General features: G+C 36.4%; 1 protein-coding gene across 1 annotated transcript; it reads left to right on the forward strand.

Moving 5' to 3' along the window:
• CFAP69 (cilia and flagella associated protein 69) lies at positions 1 to 25,552 on the forward strand. Its single transcript, XM_030444124.1, has 23 exons — positions 1 to 153; positions 468 to 530; positions 1,893 to 1,958; positions 3,008 to 3,117; positions 5,043 to 5,119; positions 6,475 to 6,573; positions 8,147 to 8,296; positions 8,421 to 8,598; positions 9,597 to 9,720; positions 11,171 to 11,219; positions 11,305 to 11,426; positions 11,889 to 12,105; positions 12,933 to 13,097; positions 14,320 to 14,438; positions 14,876 to 14,994; positions 16,316 to 16,397; positions 17,387 to 17,579; positions 18,171 to 18,308; positions 19,962 to 20,038; positions 20,756 to 20,950; positions 21,867 to 21,953; positions 23,594 to 23,698; positions 25,418 to 25,552. Exons 1-23 carry the CDS (start codon positions 1 to 3, stop codon positions 25,550 to 25,552), a joined length of 2,823 nt encoding a protein of 940 aa, XP_030299984.1.
• Positions 25,553 to 25,585: the final 33 nt, after the last annotated feature.

Raw genomic sequence — 25,585 nt, forward strand, 5'->3', positions numbered from 1 at the left:
ATGGCCTCCCTGACCGAGCCCCCCGCCTCTCGGGCTCCGTCTCGGTCTCCGGCCCGCTCCCCCGCGCTGTCGCTTACCCCCGGCCCCTCTCGCTCCGGCGGCGAGCGACGCAGGAACGCTTCGGACGCCAGCGCGGACCTCGGCGCCATCCAGGTGAGCTCCCCTCGGCCGGGGGTCACCCGCCAGCACCGCTGCCTGTAGCCACCACCACCGGCCGGGAGGTCACCCCTGCCCTGCCCTGTCCTGCCCTGCCCGGCCCTGGCCCTGGCCCTCTCTGGCCTCTCCTCCCTTGGCTTGGAGGCTGAGTCGGGCTGCCAACAAGCCCCAGTTTGTGCTCCGCACACAGCCTGGGTGTAGCCGGCCGTGGACGGATTCATGTTGGTTCCGTGCGGCACTTGCACGTTTTAAGGTTTAAGCACTTCTTAAGCACAGTCTAAGTAAAAAAATATAAAGTGTGACTTTTCCAGGATACACAGTTAAAATCAATGGATCTGAATCACGTCATCAAACTACTCGAAGATTCGGAGTCAGTAAGTAAGCTGGATTCCTTCTAATTTCAGTTACACGGGTATGAATGAAGTACAGAATAATATTTTATGCAATTACTGCAGTACCCACCCAGAATAAGCCACATAGCACTGGTGGCAGGGCGTACAGATCACAAAGCTCAAGTATGTGATTTGGAATTTGAGCACTGCTAAAGATGCTCATTGTAACAGAGAACGGTATCAACCATGTTTTTATATTGAATTAAATATATATTGCATATGACCCAGTACATTCTTACATGGGTGCTTTATTAAGAAAAAACAAAAACCAAAAAACAAACAAACAAAAAGACGTGCATTTAAAAACTAGACATGCAATATTTGTATCTTATCTGGGAGTCTTCAGAGTGCTGAAGCCTACACGTGAGAAGCCAAATATACACCGGGTTACTGAAAATATGTCAGGAATGCATGTAATTGCCCAAGTTAGCTCATAACATTTCTTGGAGGTATGTTAAAGGAAAGAGAAAGGCACAAAGTGTTGGAAACAAATATGACTACCTAGGCACACTGGAGAGCATAATCTCATGGGCTTCCACTGGCTGGTTTTAGTGTCCAAAAGAAGGTTTGGCAGACTAAATTCATTAAACCATCAGTTATTTTTGATCTAAAAACCTAATAATTTATGTTCCTAAACCAAGAACTTGGTTAAACATACTACATTTTAAGTTAATGACCCACATAGAAGTAGTTTGTCATTTTTCCCACCTTTTGTTACAAAACTGATGGAATAAACTTACTGACTGAAGAAAAATATGTTAGATGCTATTGTTTACTGCTTCTCTAGAGAGTATAAGATACATAGTAAAATGCCCTTAGGATTCTGGGCTTGTAGATACCTGAAACAGGAAGTTGCAGTGCTCTTGCCCAGCATGGAGGTGTACAGAAGATCTGGAATGGATCTTGTATATCACTGACACACCCTGGTATATCCTGACTTAAGTCATTTTCAACTGTGAATTTGCTGATTGTTGTGGTGGCAGAGCACTAGTCTTAAGACTCTTGGATCTACAATTTTATGCATCTGTCTTGTGTGGCATAGGTTTGGTTTTCTCTGTTGCCTTTCATGAAATCCCAAAGAATTTAAAAGAAGGAGACCACACATTTGAACAAAAGATAGGGTTTTAAAAACCTCCTTAGTTACAAGAGTGCTGAGTCAATACTTGAAGCACGAAGCTTGATCAAGAAGTTAATCCCACTGCAAAGCATTTTAAGAATTTCATGGTCTTGTGATTTTTAAATCTGGCTTCCACTTTCAGTTAAACTTAAAAGCAGATAAAGATAATCATTTAATGTTCTAAAGCAAACAGCAATTAAAACCTGATTTTCATTCTTTTGCTTAAGAAAAATACAGAAAAAGAACAGCTGAAAACTCTCAAAAAGGTAGTCAAGCGTTTTGAAAATGGCCTTGTATCCTTTTTGCCACTGTAAAATTCTAAAGTAGAGTTGCTTTTTGTATGAAAATAGTCTTGACTTTCAGCAAAGCATTTTATGCTGTGCTTCCACATGTAGAGCAGTGATGGTCCTCGTACATTCTCATCATTGGTATTGTGTACACATAGCAGAAGTTGGTAGGTTAGCATGATTCTTGGATCCTAGATTAAGTTTTTATGAAATTCAGTAGAGATCTCACCTGTACAGTGGTAAAAGTATTCAGAATGTAATTAGAGTACTTTCAACTCAGACTAGACAAGCATAGTAATTGTCAGTACCTAAGAAGCAGCACATAAAATAGCAATGACTTCCAGAGATGAGGCATTTTAAAGAAAAACAAAGACTAATTTATCTGAAATTTATTTAATGTTTATAGTAAAAATTGAACGGCTTCTAATAATCAGTAGTACTAGGGAGGGTGAAGGCATATGGGAAAAATCTGATTAATTTTGTGTAGTTCAGCTAATTAACATGGTTATTTAAGCTATCACCACAACTGAGTTATGGCTACTCACTTGCAGGCAATTTCCGCAAGTCAGTGGATTGGGAGTAACTTCTCAGGTTCAGGGATCTGTTCAGCTTTTATCTTGTGCCTCTACCCTAAATTAGATAATCTCAATATATTTGGGTCCAGATTTTCAAGCTTCAAGTACTCACTTGGGACTAGAGCAGGAAAGAATTTTAATACCTCAAGACTGTCTCAGAATTTAGATACATAAATCTGACACTGTGCTGTAAAAACTTTTCATCCCATATTTTCAGATATTCAGTGCTGAGCTTCCAGTGAGTTCAGCTGATAAAGAAGATAAATTAGATTTGCAAGAGTTGTACTTCTGTAAAAGTAAGGATGCTTTGAAAAGCCTAAGTATTGACTTGTATGCTTTATTTTAGACATATAACTTTGAAAACATTGTCCTTGTTTTTTCTTAGTTGTGTCTTTGAAGTATGATAAATGCACTTTTCAACTTTTTCTTCTGATTCTTAGCAGTACAAGCAGTCTGATTTCCTTAACTTTAAATTAAAAGCCCCTTCAGGATTTAGCACAAATAATTGAAATTCTTAACCTGTGTGCAGAAAAAATTAATGAACAAGAAAATTTCATTGAGCCCTTATGTGAACTTATTAAAATATGTGGGTAAGTACTTCAGCTTTTCTTTTAGAGATTTAAATGCTGCTTAATAACATGTTCATACATTTTCTAAGACAACTGAGATACCCATTCATCTATCTATGAGGCTTCTATGTCCGCAAGACATCTATTATATCACCCTTCCTTTTCATGAACTGTATTTTCCTGGAGTCCAGTTTTTGTTGGCATGAAGGAGGCACCCATTTTAATGCTTCAGGACCTGTGGAGCTACACATTACATCATTCAGAACTGTTGTAGTTGGCCCCAGCTTGCTTGGAAGCAAGATTCCCCAGGGTATCTTGCTGCCTAGTGTAAATTGTTCTGGGACTGCTGGCCTCAAAAAATTCAGCAAGCAAGTCCTGCAGAGGTACATTTTGGTGTTTCACATAAGGTCTCTGAGTTTAAAAAACCTGGGTGACAAAAAGACACCTTAATACCTGAAGGTAAGCTTTACAAAATGATGACCCATATTGCAGAAGAGAAAGAACCACAGTAATGGGAGAATTTGGCATTTTATCTTAAAATGTATTGCATTAGAATTTTTATATCTTCATTGTCATGTGGCACTTTAAATTATTTGTAGAATTAGGTCTTACTCAGTCTTGGCTGTAGTTTTCTCCACCTCATTAATTTAATTGAGTTACTTATTGAAAGCTTGTAACCACAGTTACTCCTGTATTTATAGCTGAAGAAAACAAGGAAGAGAAGGATTAAGCCGCACAAAAATGAGTTGCATAGTAAACCAGATATTCAAAGAAGTTTTTACATGGCATCCTTTCAGCTTTTAGGATTAATAAACATGGAACTTAGCTGAATCTTTTTGTTCCCTGGGCACCATCGCTTGTACTGCTTTCCTTTGCTGCCACACAGTGGAGAGTGAGAAAAAACATCACAGTTTCATTTTCTTCAATGTTCTGCAGAAGCGTGACATAACTGAGAATGAGTGTATGAAGTCAATAAAATCTAATTCTGAGTGAGACTTCTTGTTTCTTACAGCAGTTCAGCAATAGTTGGGGTTTCTGCAATGAATATATTTTGGAAGATTGCACTCTTGGGTTTTGCTTTAGTTTCTGTACTATGGAATTTCCATCTCAATTCACTACTACTTCATAGAACAAAGAAAAGCCTATAACTAGAAGGAGGGGCTGTATTTAAAATTTTCTTTCAGATACTAGAGCTCCTGTAGTAAAATTTTCCACTATTTCATAACTGTTTCTGTTTACCTGCCTTCTTCCCACTTCATTCAATGTCTGTTTCTTTCCTCACCAACCCCATTTATCCCATTATTTGCTTTCTTTTCTCTGTTTCTCTGGCTATGTTTGCAGAGGTAAACCTACCGGAAAGCTGCTGGAGAGGTCATAGCATAATATTGTAATGTTTACTGATTTTTTTAGCACTTACCTGTTTATGTCATATCTGAGTATTTTGCAAATGTTGTTGAGTATTTCTTAGCATCCTGTTTTTCAAGAAAAAATTTCACTAAGCTATTTGGAATCAGTTTATTTGTTTTATTTTCAGTGTTTTCAAGAGGTTTTGCCCAGGGATATGATGGTTTTTTTCCGTCTCTGCACATGCCTGTGCATAGTCTAGCTCTGCAGTGGCCTGATAGTGCCTTGGTTCAAGGATTCAATATACCACGCTTAAATGATATTAACTTTTGGGATTTCTTAATTCACCAAATATGAATTATAGGATTGTTATCGAGGAACATGTACTACTAATCTCCAAAATGTTGTTGCCAAATTATGGAAGTGGAACTTTCAGTTTCAGCATTGCAAACAATGTATTTCTCCTGGGAAAAGTGTCTTTATTTGCAAAAAAATATCAGGGAAGAAGAGAAAAGCTATTGAACTTTTCTGGTGACTTGATTAAAGTGTTCTTCTGCAGTGTTTTAAGCATAGTTGTAGTATTTTTTAATTTCATTGTGCAGGTTACCATTTCAAAAAAAGAAATTTTCTGATGAAGTAAACTACTCTGTGGCAGTTTCCAAATCCATTGCGCAGCTGGGTGAGTGTAAACTGATATGCCACAATAAAATTATAATAATGCCATAGTGAAACTAACTGTATTACTAACACAACTTTAATTTCTTGTTACCTCCTTCATATGTGTAAGTAATTTCTTTCAGTTATTCATTAAGTTCTCTGTGCTTTTTAGTGTTGGAAACAATTCTTATTACAGCTTGCCTATGGATTAGCCAGCACAATTACCTATTTGTCAGTGTCAGAAGTTATGTGAGGCAACTTTCTCAACACAGCTGAAGAAGTAAATCTGTCTGTGTGGGCTGTGTCATTTCATTTTGCTCTGAGAAACTGGTGCATTACTGTAAACACTGAAGCCTGGGTAAGGGGAATATGTATTCTTCCCACTTCTTTGAAACCAAATGACAGAAACAAGTGACAAACAGTAACTCCTGACTCCCAGCTCAAACCTTCAAAACCAAAGTCACCTACAAAGATAAAACAGAAGTCAGTTTATTGCTATGCCTTACCAAGAGTAGCAGTCTCTGACTTCAGCCTCCTGCTACATCTTTCAGAAATCTGTTTTAAGAGAGCTATTATGGCAAACATGTCAAAATCACGTCTTAATATCACTGAATCTCTTATTATCAGAATATCTTTTCATGACCTTGTGTGTCATATTTGTAATTTTCAAGTACAATATTGCAAGCACTGTAGATCGGAAAGGATTCGGAATAGAGTAGGACTGATAAATCACCTCACTTAATTCTGCGATTTAAATGGCTAGGTATCACAATCAACCTGTCACACAAGAAAAACAATTATCCTTGAAATAGGTGAGAAAAAAAATTTTTTTGGAAGTTTTTATTTTCACAGTGCCAAGTAGATAGAAGAATGGCCTCCTGGTTTCAGATACAGATTCTTTTTAGAGTAGCATGTCCAGAAAAGACAATAAAATCTGAAAAAATGTTTATTGTCCTTGTTACTCTCTGTTGTATCTCAAATGAATTGTCTTTATCTCGTGGAAAAACACCTCTTTCTGTGCTCTTTTTATGTCATATTTTGTCTGCTAGAAGAAGAGTGTCTGATATGGTTGTGATGACAGAAGCCTAGGTACCTTGCTTCTGAATTTCACAACTCTGGAATAACATCCAGTCTGTTATAAGGGTCTGTAGCCATAAAGCAGAGTTGGTAATTTTTGTCCTCTTCAGTGTGAGTGTCCCTGTACCTCGAGTATTTGATAATCAAACTCTGAGTAAAATGACAGATTTGTAGGGGGTATGACCAAAGGATACACGAAGTACTGTAAATGGGAGTATTAATATTACTTTTTTAAAAAGCTACAAACTTTGTAAGTTATTTTTTACTTTGTAAATTACTTTTTTTTCCTATTTCTGACAGGTTATTTGATGAGGGTTCCAAGCTCTCAAGTTAGAATACAGATCTGTAAATGTGTTGTTAGCTTTTATAATATGAAGCAACCAAGAAAACTACTTTCAGGTAAAGCATGGTATTTCCATGTGTCATGAGAAATCAAGTGTTTATAACCCCAGCTACTCTGTAATGCCTCTTTTAATTAGCTATGGATTATTTTTTTATTTAGAACTATTATTATAGTAACTTGTTATTTATAGCTATTGTTACTGTATGTTACTGTATGTCATATATTAAATATATAGCATTGGCAAATGTGCAATTAACATGTTTAATAGAAATGCATGCACAAAATCTGAAATTAACTCATCAATGTACAAGTAATTAGTTGCTACATTTATGGGATTGGGATTAAGTAGTACCCAGAAAATGTGAAATGGTCACAGGTTATCTGAAATAATGGAGGAAGTTCAGGTGAGAATTATAAGAAGGGAAAAATAATTTTCAACTTTGTATATGCAGCCTGGAGAGAAGCAGCTGTGTTTTGACTTGTGCTGCTTGTGAGGGAGTGATCTGAGCCAAACTAAGTTTGATTGAGTTCATGTTGTATGGACACATTTAAGCATAAACTGGATGTCAGTATGCTTCCTTGTGTGCTCCTGTAGAGTGGCACTAGTACCTGAGCCCTCTTGGTAGTTTTCATTTTGGGAGGCCTTATGAGGCTGCAGCTGCAACAGCCCTGACAAGATTCCAGAAATATGAAAGCATATAAATCTGATTTTACCTTACAAGACTCAAATCCTGTAGGCAGCCCTGTGTATATTTCATTGTATGTCTGCAAATAGTTCCATCAAGATAAGCAAATGTTAAATATTGAAAGATTTTATTCTTCTCCTCCAGATTTAGAAAATGTCATCTCAAAAATAATGTATTTCAGTCTGATACTTTAAGTCAAGTTGTTCATCTCTAAGCATATATGTAAATTTTGCCAGTTTGATCCTTCAGAGTTCTCTTACCTATAAAGTTATGCCAACCTACAGCCTATCACAATGAATGCTTAGTTAAAAGTTTTTTCATTGTGTGCATTATCTGCATTCATCAGTCCTCCATTTCATGTCATTTGATACATATTTTTAATCTATTTGAGATAAGCTTTACTTTCACAAGTTAGCACATATAAATATAAATTTCTTTTCTCAATGCTTTCTCTTTCACAGTAATTCAGTAATGAAATACGGATTTGCATATGCAAGAAGAAAAGCAAAAACAGAGGCACCTAAGAAAGTCAAGCTTATAAGTTAAAAGTTGGATTCACATATTTTAAGTAATAAAATAGAAGAAATTAAGTTTCTAGTAAACAAGATACAGCAGAGAACTAGGTCTTCCATGAACAACTTATTGCAGGACCCAAAGAATAGGTTTTTCACCTATTACCCTGCTTGTTTCTGTAAATTCTAGGAAGCAATTAAATTGTCTATATAGCATTTTAGTCTTCTTGAGAGCAGGTCTGTTGGTTATGCTTTAGGCACTTTTAATACCTAAATATAAGAAAAGCTGTTCTTGTTTATTATTTTTTTTATTTGTTTTAAGAAATATGATACTTGGTTTGCAATCCTTTCTTGAGAAAGGGTGAATATTTTATGAACTAACCAAATTCTGAATATTTACTGCGTTGTAACTAAAGCTATTATATGTGCAGGTTACCAGCCAACAAGTGCAAACTATAAAATTCAGATGGCTGAATTAGGAGGATTAGCAGAAACTCTTGTTTTGTCACTAGCATTAGTCGAAAATCAACTTACTGAGAAGCTGTGGGTGCTTAAAGCTCTTCAGCATCTCTCCAGCTCAGGTTAGTACAAACTGTTCTTTCAACAATCTCATTACCTTTGATCTTAGATAATTTATTCTCTGAACATGCCTAAAACAATTACTGACTTACAGGGAATTAATTATTCAGATTTTTATAATTTCAGGAGAAAACTGCAGGCTCATGATGAAGGCACAAGCAGCCAGCAGAATCTGTTTGTATCTAAATGGTGTTGATCCCTCAGGACAGCTGGTGTTCCGCTCCTCAGAAATCCTATGGAACCTGTTAGAAAGCACCTCAAAAGAAGAAGTTGTTAATCAGCTCAGTAACTTGGAATGTGTACAGTAAGTATAGGGAAACATTTTGTGAATTAATATTGTGATTTTGGAGACATCTAAAGCATTCCTGTTGTGTAGGATGTTGTTTGAAATTAATTGGGAGAAAATACAAAAGGGGAATGGAGGCCTATCATTAAGTATTTATTAAGTTTTCAGTATTAACACATTTGATTCTCCAAAATGGAAGCACTACTGCATGAGCACTCATAGCCAGCACCTGCCCTCAGGCATCTGTTTCAGCAAGCTAGATGGCACTGGGGCCTGTGAGATGCCAGGAGATGATACAGGATACAAGAAGTACCTGCCAGGTAGCTTACAAACTCAGTGGCCAGAGTCCCGCTAAAAGCTCACCCAGTTAACTCCAAACGTTCCTCATTGTCAAGCCTCTCTATTTAATGAACACAGTTATTCCCCACTAGCTGTTTCTGTAGGAGGCAAGAGAGATCAAGGTGCTCTGCTGCATAGTGCAGGAGGTACAGCCCTGTCTGTTGTGTTGTATGATGAAAAAAGTTCATTGAACCATTTTCAAGCTCACATGCTAGGCTAGGTAGGGCACTTTTACTGCACTGTTTAAATGCTTATGCTATAAAATCAGCAGTAAGTTCTATGCTATGGTATATATGGCTTAGTTCTAGATCGCCGGGAGTAAATAGCAGGCTCTCCCTTAGTGAGTTACACTGTTTCAACTATTTCAGATTAAACCATTTCTTCACAATAATCAGTCAACTGCATCCAGTTCTGTGCTTGAGTGAATATTACATCTTTCTATTAATTGTAACACATTGAGTAGAAGGTGCAATTTGTAATACATGCACCTTACATATACGCTTCAATTGGATGTCTAGTAGTACACATAAGAATCCATTTCATTATAAAGTTTATTTCTCTTGTAGTTAACGCCTAAGGCTTTAAAAAGTATGATGATGAATGAGGGCTCATATACCTAGAGCTGTCTAAAATAGAATATGAAAAGAAAATGTAAATGCATTTCACTTTCTTTGAAGTGCTTTGAAGGACGCATTTGTAGAGCTTCTCATGCATGGGTTCCGGCATTATGATCGTCAGCTACGGAATGACCTCCTGGTGATTGCCACATTACTAGCTAAAAACCCAGCAGCACCTATGATTGTAAGTATTTATAATTATATTCTAGGGGGTAATAGCTTCTCCTTTGGTGTTATATATACTCAGTATTTTCCCCATTATGGATTTAATATTTCTTCTACTCTTTCTCCAGTGCTTTCCTGTTTCAGAGGCTTATTGAACAAGAAAATATTTTTCTTTCTGTAATTCCCTTTACCTCAAAGAGACTTCAAATTTTGAAGTCATCAGCCTGGGGTACTATCATCAACCATATTTTATACTTAGAAAATTACACTGATACTGCTCATGTGCAGAAGTAAATGGCAAATCCTGTATTCTTGTACAAATTCTCAGATGTACCATTATGTTACAGTGAGTTTTGAATTAAAGCTCATTTATTGTCTGCAGATTTGCAGGCTGTGTTCAGATGGCCCAAATTCAGCTGAAGTATCTGTGTCTCATAACCAGGAACAGGACAGGTCCTCCAAAAATCAGCTCAGAACTTCTAAATAAGATGCTGAGAAAATAATTAACTAGATGCTGTTAATAAGAGGCACTTGCTTTCTAAGACTAGGTCACCTAAATGTAGTCTAGAATTCACTATCATGACTCACCTAAAAAGTAGGTGATTCATTCTTCTGTAATATTCTGAAGTTTTTGTATGGAAACTGCACAGAAGTTGTTTGAGGTGTAAAAAGCTTCTGCAAAACTGACAGAATGGCTTGATTCTGTGGGGATGTTTGTGTAGCTCTGTTTGTCGGGAGCTGGTGCAAAGCTCTGGGGTGGCTTTGCCAGAGTACTGAGACCATCTTATGTATTTTGTTGCTTGAGAGCAGTGTCCTGGTAACCATGGCTTCTAATCACTTCAGAAACAAAGCCCCTTTGCCTTAAACAGAGACACCCTCTGGCCTTGATCCTATCTGTAGTTCTATTAAACATAATTACCCTTCTGTAAGCTCTCTAGGAGCTGTGAATTACAAGATTTTATTTTCTGAATTTTCAATAGGTAGTATTTGTAAATGCATATTGCTCACACGTGCAGTTTTCATATGCTTACATGTAAATGCACTGAAATAGGTGTAAGTTATTAGTACACACAGCTAAATGCACAAACCTGTATCTTCTGATGACCCTGATATATAAATGTACCTGTGCACAAGTGCATTTTCAAAAACACAACTCTAAGATTACTAAAAATACGTAGATATACATATAGTAGATTATAGCAGTGAATACATGTATTTGGGACTTCCCCATACAAGTTCAGATTTGTACTGAATGAGCCATGGGTTTAATTAATTGTACCCTTAGGACTGTAGTTAGTTGGTATTGTACAATGTCCAAGTGGTTGATCTCTTCTTTGATAAAAGGTTGTGCTGTAGGATATCTTTAACTCTTATGCTCTGAAAAGAAAAGCAAAAATAAAATTAAATCATAAGTCTTAATTTCACTGCAATTTAATTTAATCAATGTATGTTTTTTGAATACCTGTTAGGAAAGTGGATTTACTAAGCTGTTAATAGTACTTGCAACATTTACAGAAGGTAAGACATTCTTGTATTGTACAATTACACTATTATTACTTTTAATTTTGATTATTTGGTAACTTACCTACAATTGCCTTCACAGTTAAAATTCCCAATCCCTTGATAAAAGGTCTTAAACTTACCTACTCTTATGAGGACTTCGAACTGAAAAAGTTACTATTTAATGTAATTGGAGTCTTATCTAAAGACCCATGTGCTGTACAGGTAAGTCTTAACAGAACAGAAAATAAGTAAGCAAGGTCGAAAGACAGGGATATTATTTAGCTGTCCACCTGGCATAGTCCTGTAGACTGAAATTATCTGTTCTCCAAATCAACAGTCCATATGTAGGTAGCTTCAGACCAAGTCCTGATGTTTGAAAGCAGCATAAAGTTTCTGTGTTAGGAAAGCTGCAGACCTAGACCATTCTAGGAGAATTAGCTGACAAGTGACTACAAAGCATTATTGAAATACATGTGAGAAGGATAATAAGGTTTAACAAACCAGTCTGTGGGAGTGCTACAGAATATAAACAGAGTTTGTCTCTACTTGTAGTGTTTATGACATATTTTCTCAATAACAAATAATTTTCTTAGTATAGGACAGATAAAGTTGACTCATTTCTTTAGATTTTTGTTATTTCCTTATGAAGTAAGCTACCTGTCTGTCTCTTTGTCTTGACTCCAGTTTCTCAGTGAAAATGATGTGATACCAGCTTTGCTTTGTTACGTAAAACCAAACCAAAAGCCTGGATTTCATGAATGGTCTGCTGCTCAATATGAAGAATTACAGCTTTTTGCAATTGCTATTTTAGCTTCAGTGGCTCCCGTACTAGTAAATAAATATTTGTCCTGCCAAGGGAATACTCTTCTCCTTGTGTTTCTAGAATGGTGTATAGGCCAAGGTCAGTAGATGCTTATGACTTCCGTATAGAATAACCTCAAAACACAACTCAACTGGACTCACTTTCTTTGACAGAAAGGAAAAATGTAAAACTTACAATTCAAAATGATTCTTTACAATAGGTCACTTAGGAAATTAATCTTCCTTAAAAAACCAACCATAATACATTCTTTTGGTACTGAAAGATAAGCTGGTTCCCCATTCTCTGTGTATACTGATATTTCTTCAGTTTTGTGGGCTTCCACAGATCTCTAGGTTCTAAGCTAGTCAGATACCCTTACTGTGGCAACAAGTCAAACCAGTTCAGAGAAGGACATGTACAGCTCAGATTTAGAGCTGTAGACATGAAGACAGCTTCCAGAGTAAAGCTGGCTTGTCATCTTCAGCTAAGAGCATGGGCTAACCAAAAAGATACCTATTTACACTCAATTTCATGGTCTGGATCTCTGTGGATGGATATTTTTCGTTATAAAATTAGTAAGCTTTCCTAGAAGGATTTTCATTTGGGTCCAATGGAGATCAAAAAATTAAAAATACATATGATGCCAGAGAAGATACTTTGAGTTTTGGACATTGTTCATTAGCCTAGTAAGGTTGAAAAAAGTTGCTGTAATAATTTTAAATATTCTCCAAAATCTTCCCATGCAAAAAAATGCAGCCCCACAGCTTATTACTAGATGGTTTTAAAAAAGAAGCCTTTCTAACATTAAGGGATTTTTGTTTGGTTTTAGGTTATTTACCCTGATGAGTTGTTTTTTCTTCTGAGCACACTAATATTCTGCACATACTCTGTCTGCCAACAAACGTTTCTTTGTGGTTGCTCCGCAGATCCTTTCTTTGGTCAAAGTAACAGTTTCCATGGAACAAGTGGTCGTGGCAACAAACTTGCACAAATGCGCTACAGCCTCAGAGTTCTGAGAGCTGTTGTGTCCCTTTACGATGATGCCGTGAACCTCAACTTGTGTGACCAGGGAGCAATTGGCCAGCTACTGGGTAAAGCACAGTTTGTGTTGCTATACTTAAAATAGTACTTTTCTGTTGACCCCAAGTAGGCTCATGCTTTCTTGTGTCCTGTGGTTTCAGTGTGTTACTCCTTTGACTACTTGAAAACTAAATTAAGATGTAATTGATTTGATTTTTAATTCTGTCACACTTCAACACAGAGAATTGAAGGAATTAAGTAAAACAGGAAGCTGTGAAAGCTTACTTGTGTAATTTTGGAATGAAAGCTGCCTTCTAACCTTTTATTACACTGCATTTGTTACATCTTATTTTCATTGTGGTAGCCACTAGGAACTCCAGCTGTGAGTCATGTTCTGCCCAAGCTTATTGTGGTGTCACTATCCACAACTTCTCTTTAGAAAAAAATAATAAATAACAATGTGCTTTTATATGAATGAAATTATGAAGAATAAAAGCAGAATAAAAATGCTTAACCACTACTTGTGCACTTTAGAGCATATTCTTGTTCAGTAACACACACCTACTGTTAAATTTTGCTCTGAGTTCCAATATACAGTGTTTTAAGTTCTTTTCTTACCATAACAAAAAGTTCCCAGTAGTCTGAAAGAGTCATACTGGCAGGAACAAAGTAAGATCCTTTGGAATTCAAAGACTTACGTTCTGTTAGAAAGCCTAAAAAAAAGATTTTATATCCTCAGTTAACAGTTGAACTCCAGTGAAAACTCTGTAATAATTTACATATTTTATTGAAAGCAAAATGAACACTGTACCTCATAGCTGAGATCCAAGTAACTCTCTGTGCTTGTGTCATTGTTCACATAGTGAATCCAAGGCTGATTTTCTCAGCAGTGCCAGTATTTTATATCTCTCCCATGTTTTCACAAATGTTTGTGAGGTTGTACAGTAGAGCAAATCACTAAGTTTGTTGCCTTTTTCTAAGAGTTCCCTAATTCCCTTCTCTGAATTAATTGCCCTGGCACATTACAGAAGGCAGCACAGAGTCTGAACAAGGAAGAATCAGTACAAACTGCTGGCAAAGTCCATGCAACTACAGCATCAGAGTGCTGCACTATTGTAAAACTATTGTAAAACTATTGTAAAACACTGAGTATTATACTGAATTGCATAAGTATATTCCTTTAAAATCCCTTGGTGTGAATTTGTTGGGTTTTTTTTTTTCAAATCAGCAGCTGTAATAGACATCTGACTTGTGTATAGGACATTCACATGTATAAAATACATTAATTTATAGACATCCTTAAGTATGCAGCAGACAAATCCAAAGATAAAGAAGACGCCATTCTACTGGAAATCCAAGCTGACATATTTTTTATTTTGTCTGTTCTCTGTGAAAATGATCTCCACAGAAAGGTACGTGTCTTTCTACCTCATACTCTGCAAAAAACATCAAAACATAGCACACTTTCAGATAAATTATACTGTATTTTCTTTTAATTCAAAAGCAAATGTCAATTGAAGTTCACCGCTAACAGGTCAGGGCTGATAACTAGTTTTTGTGACCATGGCAGTGAAAAGGCAAAATGACTTAATAATACAATTGTCTCATATATTTAAATGCTAATTTACTTAACTTAATAGATACGAAAATGTGTTCTTGAATAGGATTAACAGATTGGAAAACCTGAAAAATCTTTTTCTTACTTATAAGGAATATATGCTGCTCTAACAAGTAGGCCAAGTTTATTGCAATATAAATATTTACATTTTCAGTTTCCTTTTCATTTTCTTGAATGTAGCTATTCATGAAATATTTTAGAAACATAGTGCTTTAATTGACATTTCCACAGGAACTCTTCAGCTATGAAGGAGTCAATATACTCATTCCTTTCATTCAGATGGATCCCAAGAAGTTACATAGTGGATTAGGCCACAGTTGTCTCCTCTTCAGTGCCCTTGACTGCTTGTGGTTAGTAAAGAAGTATTTTAGTGGCAGCAATTCTTTAAAACTGGCAGCTCTTGTATTTTAGGTCTGTAATACTATGGTCTTTCTCTGCACATAGAGGCCATTCTTCTATTTACAATGTGTTAAAAATCCTTCATACATTTTGACCAATTAAAAATGATACAAAATAAATGAAATATTCTGCATGTATTCTCTTTTAAATATGGGTTCAATTTGACAGCCTAACTCCCCACACTGGAGTGATCTGACAGGCAAAGCTACCTAAGGCTTTCTAAGAGAGATGTATGGTTAGAGTCTGTAAATAACTTCAGAGAAGTAAACAGGAGAAAATATTAACTGAAAACTGTGTAACGTAAGTATGTGTGTTTGTAAACTGGCTCTATTGGGCTAGAAATTGTTGAAGGATTGCAGCATCAGGCTGAGTGGAGAACAGCTTCACATTACACATGGAATAGTAAGGAAGTTCAGTCACAGAGTTATGCTCTTTTAAAAATATGTAAGCCTACGTGAGAGAAGCTACCTGCTGTTGCTTTACTTTGCTCAATAGAGTCCATAAGAAACAATTGCTTAAAGTTGGCTTAAAGTAAAGGCTTGGTGCAGAAAATCAACACAATTGTACCTTTTACTCCATAGCTGTACAATTGTCAACTAGGAAACATGAGAGATAAACTAGAGATAAAGTATATAAGAGACACATAGAAGCTGTGCATTCATCTATTCCAGTACATAGGAGGATAACCAGAAGTTAATTTGTTTTAATGCAGAGGTTGATAAATATGTGTAAAGCCATATGATATGTTCATCCGGGAGAAGTCTCGATGCAGGAGACCCTACCTGTTTCTATGTTGATGACCATAAGTGAGGAAACAGGGGAAGGAAGTCACAGAACCACAACTGCTGGGAAAGACTTGTCAAAAACCCCTGTCTTTCTTGTCTCATCCCCTTGATTCTGCTGGCAGCAGTATTCAAGCAGACCTGCAATAAGCCAGGTCAGGGACACAATGTAGCTAAATTTTAGCTTCTCTTACAGTGATAATTTTAGTTCAAATATCTATTCTAATCCAATTCCTTGTGAACCTGGCAAGTTTATTGGACTGCTACAAAGGTGTATGTACCACTTGCAATAGAGGAGTGAGCAGTTAAGTCAGGTATATCTAGTTATACAATATAAAAGAAAAGCCATGTGAAACATGGTTTTTCTATTCCCTGAAGGTAGAAGCATATTGCATGCCAAATATATATATGCAGTTCAGTAAATGAGATGCTTGCAGAATGTTCTAAAGCATTAAAAGGTTTTTACATAATGAAATTATTTCTGCTTAAGGTCCTGTGTCATTGGATGTTATGTTGCAGAGGATTACTTTCTTGAAAAACATGGCATTTTTCTCCTTCTGGATTTGTTGGCAGTAGGTATTTTTATTATTGTTACAGAATGAAAGAGTAGAGAAATGAAAGAGTAGAGTAGTAATGGAAAATTGCATTAAATTTCATTATAGAATCTCCCAATATTATTATCATACTAAGAAAAAGACCAATGTATCTAATTCCCTAAGATGGGAAGGTATTACAAAAACAGGGTACCTGCTTAGAAATGATTGGATGGATTTTCCATGTATCTTTTTTAAAAAATAAGTATTTGACAGAGGGATTTTTAAATTTACAAAAAAATATGATCTTTTAAAAAAGAAAACGAAATATGCTCTTATTTTGTGTTACACTTCTGTTTAGAAATCACAATTCTTACTTCATGTTGAAGTTAGCAAGAGCCTAGTTACAGGGAATTTCAAGGCATTAATATTTTTTATATTTAAAATTACTTCGCATGTGTATTTTGGATGCATCTCTACTTCTGTGGAGCTTGGACAAAGACATGGCACAGGCATTTCACCTCATAAAATGAGTATGCACCTCCCTTGGTTTGTTCCCTCCACATTCTTGCCAGCTGTACTGCCAGCCTCTGATTCTCTTCCTGCAGACCCTTTCCTTCTCTCAGTTGCTGCTATAAGGTCTGAGTACAAAATTGAACAGGTGGTTTGTGGTACTGCTCGGTCTTTGCCTGTAGAGTCTGTTTCTTACAAAAATAAAGTTTTGTAGTTGTATTTTCTCCAGCATGTGAGCCTAGAGGCATGCAAACAAAGCCTCTTGTAGATCTACACACAGGTATGTATATCTTGTAAGATCCTACACTCATTCCCCTCCAGTTTCTTGATTTATAGAACTCTGCCTGGCAAGATTTCAGAAACCTGAAAGATTTGCACTTCATGTGCCAGCATTATACAAATAGTTGTGATGAAAAATGTATAGCTACTTGATTACATGATTTCTCTTTTTTATGAAGGTAGGCATTACTGTGTTCTGAACAGTTTAAAACATTTTTCCTTTTCCCTTCACCAAGTCAAAGCAAAAGAACCTGTACAATATAATTCTTGGAATCCTGGTTGAATTTTGTGACAACCCTAAAACCACATCACACATCAATACCTGGCGAGGGGAGAAAGATCAAACAGCAGCTCATCTTCTAATAGAGTTATGGAGACAGGAGGAGCTGGAGCTAGGAATCAAACGGGATCAACATGGAAGGATTGTTGGTAAGTTTTATGATGTATGTGAAACTGTGTGCAGTTCCACTGAGTAAAAACAGTGTTTGCTTTTGCTGTCTGAATTCTGACAAAAGTAAATGAAAGTGTAACTTTATGCTATAGTCCTTACCAAAACCAAAATACCTTCTATTTCATCTAGTCTAGCCACTAGATGGCATTTTTTACATCAGCTAGGAGTGAACAACAAAATGAATAGCCATGCTTAGGATCCTGAACAGTGTTTCTAATGCTGGACAATTTAAAATATTTAATTTCTTCCACAAATGACATTGTATTTTATGTTGTAAAAAGAAGTAGGGAGAGTGCTGTGGTCTCACAAATTTTGAGTCATGTTATTTAACATTTTCTGGCCCAAACTATATTCAAACTCCTGGCTAAATTATCAGAATTATCAACAGTGTCCACAAAGTCAGGTGAAATTGTCTTCTTTTGGAGGAGGCATCACAGAAAAAGAATATGCTGCCTGCTAAAGTTCTTTATTCTTCACTACCTAGAAAGCATTACTTTTAAGTTTATTAATAGCTTTGGGAACATGCTACCTCTTCATTCTTCTGCTTTTTTGTATTTTGAAATTATTAGACATGAAGAAACCTATTGCTAGCAGGCTCCAGAAACAGCAAGAGGTCGTTTCCGTGCCTGCCAACAGGCCCAGCTTTGCCGTCATAGAAATTTCAGAAAATATACGGGCAAAACTTTATTCATTATTGCACAAGCTAGGTAAGACAAGTCAAATGCCTTGTCACTGTCACATTTGTCATTAAACTGAACTTCTTCACTGGCAGTCAGTAAGGTTACTTTAAAAAAGATAAAAACTCTGAGATGCATCATCAACACTCTGTTACTAACAGACACTTGCTCATCCTGTTCTTTGAGTTCCCTATGGATGGGGATTTTAAATCTTCCCCATTACTTTACTGCCTCTACCATTAGGAAGAGTTTTCCTAGAATTAAACCTAAAATTGGCTTGAAATATTCTGTAATTTGTTTTCCTACACGCAATATTATTTTCACATATTTTAAGCCTTTTACATTTAATTCTGTTGCCCTAGAATAAGAAATACTACTTTCTCCTGAGGTTAGTCACAGATTGGATTTTCCAACAGAACCTCTAATTATTACCTGTTTCTTTTCCTCTTCCTCAAGTCCTTTCAGTTGGTTCACATTCTTGATATGTAGTGTCCCAAACTGAACACAGTAACCCAGCAGAAGCCTCACAGCCAAGTAGAGCTACATTCCTCTACTCATCTTGTAAGAAGCATTCTGACAACATAACAACAGCTCTGTTCTTATAGACATGATACTGTTTGCTTATCTGACTTAGGATATTTTACAGTCATCTGCCATGCTGGATTTGTACACACGACTATTCCTACACTTAGAATTTTTAATTTGTCCTTACTGAATTAAATGCTGTGGGTTTAGATAATTTTTCAGGTTGGCTAGATTAAGTGTAATTCTAATATCTTCCTAATGCCATCTTGTTTGCACGCTCAACATGAATACTTATGAATACTTATTATAACTTTGTCTGAAAACCTAAAGTCAACATGGTCAACATGGATGGTTCCCCATCCATAACATTTCTTACCTGCCTACAGACAAAATCTAGGTCTTAGTTTTTACTAATTCACACTGAATATTAATGTTTTCACTGTTACCATTTAGCTGTATAAACATTATCTGTTTAATTATTTGTTTCACTCTGTTGAAACAATATTCTGTGGCTTGTCCTTTTCCCCTTTTAAAAATAGGCATTAAGTTTGTTTATTCACATCCATCCTCCACAGATTCAAATCTGATCATTAGTTTTCCTGAGATTCCTTCAGCTGGTTCCCTGAGAACCAACTGGTTTTAAAACATCCTTAGTTTCTCTACTAAGCTAACTAGTTGTTTTTCTGTTGTAACCCAGGTTTGTTAAACAGCTTTGAAACAAAGTACTCGACACCCTGTAATATGATTTCCTCCTTGCCTACTTCACAGCAAACTCTGTTTGTGCTGAATTGCATCTTTAGAAACTATGACTTGTGGACTCAGCTGCATGTCTGCTTTACAGAAGATCAAACCCTTACACAGAAACACAGCAGTGCACAAAGTACAGCACGAAAGTGCAGTACTGTCCTGGCCTTCCAAAGGATAGGAGGTTACTGGAGCCACTCATAAGTAAAGAGTTAGTTCACTATAAAGTGAATGTATTATAGAGAAAAAAGTTTTCTATCTCCAAAAGCCTGCTCAGGATTATAAGAGTTTGGTATATATGTGAAGAATATTTTGCTTGAGACTATATGACAAATAAAATAGTGTCTTTTTTCAGAATGTTGTATTTTGAGGTATATCATGCTGTTAATACTGACATGTTTAATATTCTTTTAGGTTTTAGAAATTTACCTGGCTTATCTGCTAAGGATTTAGTCACACTTGCTATCATACAGCATTATATTGACTTTAAAGTGAGTATTGTAGAAGAAAATATTACTACTGTATCTGTAGTAATAGCAAGTATATCTCTGGGTACAACAGACAAGTAATCCTTCAAAAGCTGTCACCTATGTCACATGTTGCCTGTAGTTTCACAGACAGTGTAAACCATTAACTACCATCAAAAGAAACAACCCCACCACCACTGTTGCAACGCTTGCCAGACTCTTCCTTTCTATGATGTTCTTATAGGAAATAAGAACAGGATAACAAGTTTTGTGGGAGCCATACTGCTCAAAAGATACTTCAGTTTATACCAATTTTCTTCATTAGGAACAAAGTCTGGGAGAGCATGAAGTGTTTCGGAACCTGCAAGGCTTGATCTTTAGCTGATAATTCCAACTTCCCATGTTGCAATTTGCTCTGATAATGTGCACAGTCTGAGATTTTAAAAAGCAGCCAGTAGGACACAACACTTTACTTTTGTAATCTGGTATCCTGTAGGTATCTGTATTTCTGCTGAGTTTCTGTATTATCAGCATACCTGTTATTCCTTTGTGGAATCAAGCGTGGGCTTGGGAAGTCTTAGGGAGGATTATCATGAATGAATTTGGCACAGCATTAGTGCAGAATAACCTTTTATAAAAATTTTGGGAAGTGAAACAAAAATAAAGGAATTGTTGCTCTATTATGTTTTGATAAATGGAAATTTTTAAAAAAATTTAAAAAGATGTAATTATCGTACACAGGTTGGAGAAGTTTGGAGTGAACTGTGTGCAGAGATAAAAGAAGAGTTCAGGCCTACTCCATCAAATGAGGGAGCCTTGGAAACTATTTCAGAGATATCAGAAGATACTGGAAGAATGGTTGCTGCTCTGCAGACTGAAGTGCTTGAAAGTCAACATTACCAAGAAATCCAAGAAGAGGAAAAAGCATACATGAAAGTAAGACCAGGAGTATTTAACAAGTAAAGCTCATGTAAGATTTTTTGTCCACTTACATGAAGATTTTCTTACTGTACAATGTTGAAAATTCTATATGTGAACACTGCTTGAAGACATTTTAATCTGTTTCAGCAATACAATTTTAATCTTAAATTGCATTAGGATAACCTCCATTCTCCCAATTTGAATAATTTTGCTAGTATTTAGAGATTAGCATGGAAAAATGAAGCAGGAGCATCAGTGATGCACCAATGATATAATGAGAAATTATCATTATGCTACTATAGAGGTGTACCTGAAGTATCTATTGCAACTACATCTGCTTCTTAAAATGAAACATAAGCCTTTGTTACAAGCTGCTTTGGCTGAATATTCACAGAGCTTCATTATTTCAGAAACATGTTTTTGTGTTTACCAGTATGCTGAGAGTGAGCAGATACAGACATTTTCCATCCTCGGATGTAAAGCAAGCGTTTGGTGTTTTTGCTCTTCTGCTATCTCACCCTCTCCTGTTTTCTGAGAAGATGAGGTGTTCCGGTTATCTAAAATTTCACACTTTTTTTTTTTTTTGAGGGATTGTCATGCATTATGATGCCTGCACCGATTCCATCTCTGTTATTCAGCATGTGAGAGTGAACATATACAGAAAGTATTCCAGAAAGAGCTAGGGTTCTTCCAATATCTTTGTTGGAAGAGGGGAAAATCAGTTTGCATAAAGAAAGGAAGCCCTTAAAAAAAAAAAAAAGTTTTAAAATTACAAGTACATTACTTCAGCCTTATGATTCAGTCTCAGGTGAGAAAGATGAGCTAAGATAGCCAAAAGTGCGTGGTAAACATAGTATTCAAACAGCACAGGTGAAGAATTCAGAAAAACTCATGAGAGTGTGTTGCATCTTGTAAATCTCATTTATTACAGATCAGAGCAATCCACAAGCAGAGAGAAATGGTAAATAAATCTTGGCAAAATTTCTTGACTCGGACATCAAACTATGAGGCACTCAAGGTGAGAAATCTGAGTGATGGCATGAAATTTACATTCATAGCATAGTTATAATGTGAAGTTCCAAACACATTTCTTAAGGAATTATGAGGAAGAAGTTATAGTAAGTTATATATTCACACAGAGATAGAAGAATGAACCATAAGATGTACTGGCAAAGCTATGCAATCTTTGGTTCTTTTGTTGTTCTAATTACAATCACAATTTGGGGATCAAGATTGTTTATGTACTTGCAAATGAGGAATGTGTGTGTATGTTTGTTTGTCCCAAAGCTGTTGAAACTAGAAGTCTGGTCATTCTTACTTTATTTTATTTAGTAGTTTGTTGGGGGGGTTTCTGGGTTTTTTTTGGTTTGGTTTGGTTTGGTTTTTTTAGTACAACAAATATCTTTCAGGATGAGAATATTTTATGATTAAAGGAGTTTCTTTTAACAGTATTTATGCTTTTCCAAAAGAATATTTAAAAAATATTGGAGTCCTGGCTAGGACTAAGTTGGAGAAAGAATGAAATCAGACTTAAAAGAAATGCTTTGGCAGCTGAATTTAATTTTTCTTCATTTCCTAGAGCAGATGCAAAAGAGAACAACTTTCTTCATGCACAAGCACCTCCCTGGCCTGTGGTGAAGTTCTATGCTAGAATTAGAAATTATAAAGGTCCAGAAAAAGGGATTTGGAGAAACCACAGGCTCCTTAGTTTTAACTGAGTCCCAGGGAAGCTGTTTAAATCACATGTGGGACAAGAAGGTGATTGGTAATGGCTGGCATGGATTTGCTATGAACAAGTAATTCCTCGCCAACAAGATTGCCTTTTGTGGTAAATTTTTTGTTCTGGAGAAAGAGGAAGATGGATGTTCTTGCCCTTAGCTTCACCAAGGTTTTCAGCAGTCTGAATTGTAGCCATTGTAGCAGAGGGGAGATGTCTGAGTGCAGACATTGTAGCCAAAATGGGAGCATACGGACTGGACTACAGAGAGGTGAACTCCGTGTTGGATTGATGGGCTCAAAGGAGAGTGGTCAATATTTAAAGGTTAATTAGCAGTCTTTTTTTTAGTGATATTCCTTAGAGTTATTCTGATGTTGATCCTCTAACATTTTCCTTAATGATTTGGATATTGGATCAGTATGCTTGCTTTTTCATCCTGTTCATGCATGACATTGAGCTGGAGGAAGACAGTAGATTTGCTATTCAGAAGAACCTTGACAAGCTGAAGGGATGAGCTGACCAAAAGCTCTTGAAATTCAGGAAAAGATAATGTGAAGTCAGGCGTCTGGGATGCATTACGGTTGTCATGCATCTACACGGCATGATGACTGACTGGCTGTGTATACGATGTATGAGGTGACAACCTGAACATGAGGCAACAGTGTTCTCTAGTGGTGATGAAGGCTAACAGCATATATGGCTACATTAGGAAGAATATAGCCCAGGGGCTATATTCCCTTCTCACCCTTGTGAAGCCATGCCCATTCTCAGATCCCCAGTACAACAGAGTCACAAACCAGAGGAAGGGTACTTATAATTAAAGGCCAATGGAATTATCACCTCATTTATTCTGGCATTTTGTTTGTATGGTTTCTATCAAGTGTAAATGATGCGTTTCATTGTGATTAAAACAATTCTGCCTTTTTTCTAATTATCTTTAGAAAGCAAAAAGACTCCAAGAAAAAGCAATAGAGGCTACCAGGTGTAGATCGAAGGCTCAAAACAGAACAGCCCATTCTACTGATATTAAAGGCCTCAACACAACAGTAAGAAATCCTCAATTACATTATTTTATTTTCATTATTGTACAAGTGGTTTGGGGGTTATTCTGACTGTATATGTGCTGTTGCTTACTCTTTCTTTAATAATATTTATGTTGACAAGTGCCAAAATGTCAGAAAGAATCTGCATCTGCTGCAAAGCACCACTTCCCCTCTGGTATATCCTCTGACAGCAGGTAGTTGGTCAGAATAATGAGATTCAGATCTGCAGATTACTCATAAAAAGTGTGGGCTAGGTGGTCCCTATGCTACTTTACATGTACCTCTTGTGGGACAGCTTTTCATGAAAACTTTACTGAGGTCAAGACTTATTGCTGAGTAAATCTGTCTGATCTCTAATGTCAGTAGAGTTGTCCTTTGTCAGTAAACATGTTCCTTGCTATCTGAAGATAAGTCAGGTTTGTGGGTCTTTTTCTTAGTTCTATCAGTTAATTGACATGTGAGAAAATAAAAGCCATTGTTCAGATCTTATTTTGCCATTACCAGAATATTTAGATGTGGAGTTTTGACAAGCTGGGGTAAAATGTGGGAGAACCTCCATTCCAATCAGTAACTGCTGTTGAGCTAGCTGGATGATTTCTGTGTAAACATCACAGCTAAGGAGGATTTTAGGGGGGAGAGTTAGCTTCTTAGTTGCTTTTAAAAAGTTAAGGAGAAACTGGAAGAAAAAACAGAAGTGCTTTGTATATAAATATAAGTACTCTTGAAATTGTTGCTAAAGAGAAAAAAAAATTGTTAGATTTTTTTTTAAAGACTTGGAACTCAAGCAAAATCTATTCATTTCTTCAAAAGGAGAACATTTAACAAGAGAATACCTTCTTGAGTCTACTATCAGTATGTAAACATCTGTAGACAAACACAAGGAAAAACTTCTTCTGTTTTCTAGGAAAAGTGTATTAAGAAAATTAATACACCAGCAACATCAGATAAAATTCCTTCTGTACATTTTTTAGAAGAATTACAAATGACAGATATGGCTGGCAATTTTTTTCATTGAAAAATCTTCCCTACTCTCTACCAAACACCCTTAGTAGAGAGAGAGGGAAATTAAACTAAGGTGGTTGTTGTAAAGCAGTTAAGGTCAAGTAATCAAACATATGAGGCAAATGCCCTCAATGCCTTTTTTGTTTTAGTAGGTCCTGGTTAAACAACAGAGGTGTTACTCAGGGATTTTTATTCACAGACCTGAACCTGTTCAGTATAAAGAGTACTAATAAGTCAGGAAAGTGTATGTCTGATTCAGTCTTTGAGTTTTCCTGGAGCACTAGTGATAGGCAATTGCATCCTGAGAGGACAAGGGCCTATTCCTTTTTTTTTTTTTTTTCTTTGAAGTATTGGTGTGTAGTGAAATTCTGAGGACAAAACCTGGGGCTGATATTATATACAAATCAAAATAATGTTGCACAACAAACTCCCGCTGTAATGAAGGCTTGATTTGCTTTTACTCTATTCATAAGATCAGACATGAAGGCAGAAAAACAGAGTACATGCAGGTACCTGCTCAAAAAACACTCTCTTTTCATTTGTATTGATGGGAACAATTTGCGAATTTAGTATAAAGAATAGCTTGAGTGGACCTTGGAAACCTCAGCATGCATCTCCACAAGCTGAGTAATATTTTTGAAACATAGTTCATGATTTAACTCTCCTCTCATTTTAAATGCTATCATGAATGCTAAGCAATGCATTTATTTTGTATTTCAGATTGGACCTGGTCGCTTAGTAACTGTTGAAAGTACACCTCATCAATTAACTGGAAGGGCACAGGCTGGTACAGACCTTGCTGTTAGAAAGCTCTCTATTTGTGAAGGAGCCTTAAAAAAGAACAAAAAGAGATAAAATATTGGACTTGAGAAAGATTCGGTACCTGTA

The sequence above is a fragment of the Calypte anna genome, chromosome 2, assembly GCF_003957555.1.
Source record: "Calypte anna isolate BGI_N300 chromosome 2, bCalAnn1_v1.p, whole genome shotgun sequence".
Taxonomy (NCBI): Eukaryota; Metazoa; Chordata; class Aves; order Apodiformes; family Trochilidae; genus Calypte; species Calypte anna.